General features: G+C 33.2%; 1 protein-coding gene across 1 annotated transcript in view; it reads right to left on the bottom strand.

Moving 5' to 3' along the window:
• Positions 1 to 6000, bottom strand: part of adamts12 (ADAM metallopeptidase with thrombospondin type 1 motif, 12) — a 44344-nt gene that overhangs the window by 14835 nt on the left and 23509 nt on the right. Inside the window, exons 13-18 of the mRNA XM_089130590.1 lie at positions 5817 to 5986; positions 3763 to 3896; positions 2767 to 2887; positions 2367 to 2611; positions 999 to 1140; positions 65 to 191 (exon numbers count right to left, since the gene is read on the bottom strand). Coding sequence (XP_088986716.1) covers positions 65 to 191; positions 999 to 1140; positions 2367 to 2611; positions 2767 to 2887; positions 3763 to 3896; positions 5817 to 5986 — 939 coding nt within the window. The remainder of the gene's footprint in view (positions 1 to 64; positions 192 to 998; positions 1141 to 2366; positions 2612 to 2766; positions 2888 to 3762; positions 3897 to 5816; positions 5987 to 6000) is intronic.

The following is a 6000-nucleotide window of genomic DNA, read 5'->3' as shown; positions in this document are numbered from 1 at the left end:
ATTTTAGAAGAAAAGTTACATTTAGCACCTTTAACACATACTGATTATTTATACATTACCGTACCTTGCAGGGCAGTCCATGTTCTTGCACTTGCGATGATTGTCATCAGGACGGGTAATGGGGTCACACAGTGTTTCTTCAACCACGCCAACCTCTGCCTCGAAACAGCGCACAGGTTGATGCTGCTCACCTATACAGAGAGAAAAAACAATCAGACCTATCAGCTTTCAAAAATATCTAAATGATGGGAGGACATTTCAAACAACAAACCCATTAACTACTACGATTCAATTGTTTGGAACCAAAAAAGTTGAGTCAATTTAAAGGAGTAGTTCACTTTTGCTGATAATTTATTCACCCCCATGTCATCCAAGATGTCCATGTCTTTCTTTCTTCAGTTGAAAAGAAATTAAGGTTTTTGATGAAAACATTCCAGGATTTTCTCCATATAATGGACTTCAATGGGAACCAAACGGTTCAGGGTCCAAATGAGAGTTTCAGTGCAGCTTCAAAGGGCTTTAAACGACACCAGACGATGAAAAAGGGTCTTATCTAGCGAAATGATCACTCATTTCAAAAATAAATTAAAAAATGTAAGTTTTATAAGCACAAATGGTCGCCTTGCTCTGTTCTGTGATGTGCGTTCGTGACTCTCCTGTTTGACATTTCGTTCATTCGTTCGTTGAATGAACCTAATGAATGAATTTTTTTATTTGTTTTTTAAATGACTGATCATTCCGCTAGATAAGACCCTTATTCATCGTCTGGTGTCGTTTAAAGCCCTTTGAAGCTGCACTGCACTGAACTGTTTGGTTCCCATTGAAGTCCATTATATGGAGAAAAATCCTGGAATGTTTTCATCAAAAACCTTAATTTCTTTTCGACTGAAGAAAGAAAGACATGGACATCTTGGATGACATGGGGGTGAGTTTTTTTTTAAAAGTGAACTACTCCTTTAAGTATGGACTGTAATAAAAAGTAAAGAAAATCTCCATACCAAGCCCACAGGTGGTGCTGCAGTCAGTCCAGGCTCCGTATTTCCAGATATATTCGGGTTCCAGAATATCGTTCCCCAGCGGGCGACTCCTCTTAATGGTGTACTCATATTTGACACCAGGATTCAGCTCTTGGAACAACAACTAAACATATCAAATTAAAACAAAAACATCTATCATTTAATCGCAGTATTCAATAAATCATCTTGTTCTGCAAGTGTCGCCAGTCTAAGATGCAGCGGCTTTTTTTGTCATGCTATTTTTCATGCTTTCTCACATAAATAATTTAAGAAGAAGAGTGATAAATAGAAAAAACACTCTTTGTGCCTGCCCCGATAATTATAACAAAAATGCTTTCTGGGCAAATTGGTCATTCGTTCACAACCAATAATGTAGGTTCACTACAATTGATTACCAAAGTGAAGCCACAGACTCTTTACTGAATGTGTTAATACAAGCTAATGGACGGACATTGCAAATTAGCCTCGGCTATAAATGTTGTAGTGTGGTGCATGTTGATTGTTCCCACTTGTCTCTATCAAATAAAATAAATAAATAAATAAAATAAATAAGCAAAAATTGCATTTCCAGTTGTGTTTTTAAATGAAAGTCTATGTGGCAAAGCAAAGCTCAAGAATAAAAGCCAAAATACACACTGTTCTGAACGTATACGACAGAGATTAAATTGTAAATGGCTTCACATTTTTTTGTTTCATCTATGAGAATGGTGCTATAAAATCATTTGCCAACCTTTTCTGTTCTCAGAAAGGGATGTGATGCAACTATCCATAGACACTATTTTAATTATTAGTGTAATTTATACTATTTACACTATTTTAAATATTATTTTAATTTATAACATAACTGCGATTAATCGCACCCAAAATAAAAGTTTGTGTTCACATTATACATGCGTAAAATTATTTTGCATATATAAATACACACACATGCACATATATATATTTATATATTTAAGAAATATGTGCATGTATATATTGTTGTATGTATATTTATACACAATTTATATTATATATAAATGTTAATATTTTATACATAAATAACAGTTTTCTTAAATGTATACATGCATGTGTGCGCATTTATATATACAAAATATGTATTATGTAAACACAAACTTTTATTTTGGATGCAATTAATCATTGCCCAGCTCTAAATATGTTTTTTTAGCTTTACATTTCCTTTCTACAACTTACTTTCAGCATTTCTTGAACTTCTTCAAATGTAAGTGCGCATTTTTTCTTTGTTTTTATAAACCTGATGGTGTCTATAGAGTTTAAAAGATATTGAACTAAGAAAATTCCTTTGGTATTTGTGCATTTAGGCAGATCGAGTGTTTACGTGTGTGAGGGTACCTGGATCCGGACAGGTTCAGTTGTTGGTCCTGCAGAGGTGAGATTCTCCATATTACCGCTCCGATCGTAGTAAAACTTTGTGCCGCCTGCCTCATACTCTCCGTTCCACTGAATGATGTAATTCCCATTGAGGTAATACTCATCTGAATCAGCCGCTCGGATCGCAAGGAAATTCCCAGCCTCTTCTACTTCCTGTATGAAGATATCCCGAGCTCCCTTAGGAATCAAAACCAGGTCCATGTAACCTAAATCACATGGTCTCACTTATAAACCATATAAGACATCATTCAAACAAACAGTACATTCATCTGGACATACAGTATATCGTTTAATTTATCATTTGTTAAATGTAATTTAATCTCTAAAATATAGAATTATATCATTCGTGTGTGCTACACACCAAATCCATCTAGCTTCACAAAGTTCTCCTTCACCGTCTCACAAGTGGATCCATCACCGAGACAAACGCCACAGCTGTCCTCTTTAGCATTAGAATTAATGCCAAAATCACAACCCACCTCCTGGAGAAAGATTACACAAACACACGCACACACAAAATATGCTTGTTTTCTATGGCACAAAAGCATTATTGACTTTTTTCGTAACATGAAAGGTCAATATTAGGAGACAAAAAAAATGCACGCTGGTACATGCTGTTGATCAACCAATATATGTATTCGTAAAAACAATAATTAAAGGCATAATTCACTGAAAAATGACATGTTTATGAAACAAACATGTCTCATATATCAAATATAAAACGTTTTATGTCGTTTCAGACCTGTACGACAGTGAGTATGAAGACAGAATTAAAATTGTTGGATGAAATATTCCTTTTAAGGTATATTTACCTGTAAATTGAGCTGTATGTGACATATCTGGATAATACACTACTGCTCAAAAGTTTGGGGTCAGTAAGATTTTTTTCTTTTTTGTGTGTGTGTGAAAGAAATTAAATACTTTTATTCAGCAAGGATGGATCAAATTAATCAAAAGTGACAAAGTGAAAACTTAAAAAAAAAAAAAATATATATATATATATATATATATATATATATATATATATATATATACATATATATATATGAACATCACTGATCAAATAATTGCAGCCTTGGTGAGCTTTTTTGTGTGTGTATAAAATAAACATCTTACCAACCCTAAACGTTTGAATGGTAGTGCATACAGTTCAAAATGAAGCTGAAAAGAACATTGAACAAGAATAATGAAGAAAAAAATGTTGTTAGTGAAGCTTGTGCAGCACAGATGCAGCTTTGATCATTTAATATGATGTGAAAGTGTCACAAAATACTTTGTTAGACACTGATATACACAGCTGTAAAACATCAATACACAAGCACAATTGGGTTGAGTAAGACATACCCAGCCACACTACCTTGCACACACCATTGACACAGACGTTCCTGCTGTTGTTGATCATGAAGCAGGGCGTTCCATCTATGACCGCATCCAACATCTTCTCAGAAAAGTCCTCATCCACAGGCTTGCAGTGCAACTCGCATGGACGCGCTGTGAGAGAGAGAGAGCGACAGGCCGGCTATTTACTGTGTGTTACTGTGAAGAATTTTACTACAGTGTTAAAAATCCTTTATACTAATACATTTAATATCATGGAAAGTACCATGATATAACCTTAAACTATGTACTGTTCAAAGTTTGAGGTCAGTGAGATTTTATTTAATGTTTTTTAAAGAAGTCTCTCATCAAGGCTGCATTTATTTGATTAAAAAATACAGTAAAATCAGTAATATTGTGAAATATTATTAGAATATATAACAAGTGTTTTCTACGGTCATATATTTAAAAATTAGGGCTGTCAAACGATTAATCGCGATTAATCACATCCAAAATAAAAGTTTGTGTTTATATCATATATGTGGGTGCACTGTGTATAATTATATATAAATATATATACACGCACATGCATGTATATTTAAGAAATAAAATATTATTTATATATAAAATATTTATATTTATATATAATATAAATTATATATAAATCTATATACAGTATATACATGAAAATATTTCTTAAATATATACAAGCATATGTGTGTATTTATATATATATAAAATAATTATACACAGTGCACCCACATATATTATGTGAACACAAACTTTTATTATGGATGCGATTAATAAAAAAATAATAAAATAAATTTTAAAATTAAAAATGTAAATTATTCCTGTGATAAAAAGCTGACGTTTCAGCACCATTACTCCAGTCTTCAGTGTCACATGATCCTTCAGAAATCATTCTAATATGCTGATTTGATGCTCAGTTCAAGAAAATTTGTTATGCGGATTTCTATTTTTCTGGAAAAAATGACACCATTTTTTCAGGATCCTTTATCCTTTAAGTAACTACATTTATTTGTAACATTATACTGTAAATGTCTTGACTGTCACTTTTGATCAATTTAATGTGTCCACGCTGAATACAAATATTTATGTATATTAAAAAAAACTTTATTCTATACCATTTTATACCTGAAAGTTACTGAAAGACTCATAAAGTTTATAATCAATAGATATTGTTACCATGCAAACATCAGTCTTTAGGCTATAATCTACAATCCAAAATTCCTGCTGTGCTCCAACTGAGCAAACAACAATGACTAAACATTTGTGTCAGGAACCCACACACCTCTAAAGCTGGCTAATAAAAGTAAGGCATTCTTGAAAGTGAACCAACAAACTCTATAAAAGTGTAAGCAGCCACGTGTAAGGAGTTTTATGTTAATGTCAACAGGCCTCGACCCGCCGCAGTGTCTTGGCTCAGCTGTTCAGTTGTAGAGAGCACATGTTTTCATTTCTCAAGTCACAGTTCTGTAGAAATCTGTGTTTATTCTGAGTTTTGAGAAGAAATATGAGCAAAGAAGCAGGGATGGTGGCTTAATCCACATGCTATGGCCTACAAAATATAATTTTGAATACGCTTTCAAATTTCTGAAACAGATCCTCATGACCCATGAAATTAATTTTAATCTAAGCTTTGATGCCACCAATATGCTAATGTGTTAATCAAAGTTAAGATATATAAACAATAGTGAAGATTTGGGGTAAAATTTGATAATATTACACAATATTCCTATTTCAAATAAATTAACTTTCAATTCATTTAAAGAATCCTGAAAAAATGCATCATGGTTTGCATAAAAATATTATCCATGTGTCCAACATGGATAATAATAAGAAATGTTTCTTGAGCAGAAAATGATTTCTGAAGGATCATGTGACACTGAAGGCTGGAGAAATAAATTACATTTGAAAATATATTCAAATAGAAAACAGTATATTTCACAATATTAAGCATTTTTGGTCAAATAAATGACCCCAAACTTTTGAACGGTAGTGTATTTTCGAATATTGATCTTGTCCCATGCATACATACATTTGAATGGAATATTTTGATGCATGTGATCTTACAGGTGACAGCAACCGGTATCCACTCGTAGAGTTCATTGTGGTAAGGCACAGTGTTAAATTCACTGCACTGCATCTCTCTAAAGGAGGGCCGTTTTCTGGCACACGGCTTCGTGTTGCAAATCCTGTAGCGCTTCCGCTCACCCGTACAATACTTCCCTCCAAACTCAGGTCTGTACATAGAAAC

Source organism: Pimephales promelas, chromosome 4 (assembly GCF_988280905.1).
Source record: "Pimephales promelas chromosome 4, fPimPro1.hap1.1, whole genome shotgun sequence".
NCBI lineage: Eukaryota > Metazoa > Chordata > Actinopteri > Cypriniformes > Leuciscidae > Pimephales > Pimephales promelas.
This window is presented reverse-complemented; position numbering and strand designations above follow the sequence as displayed.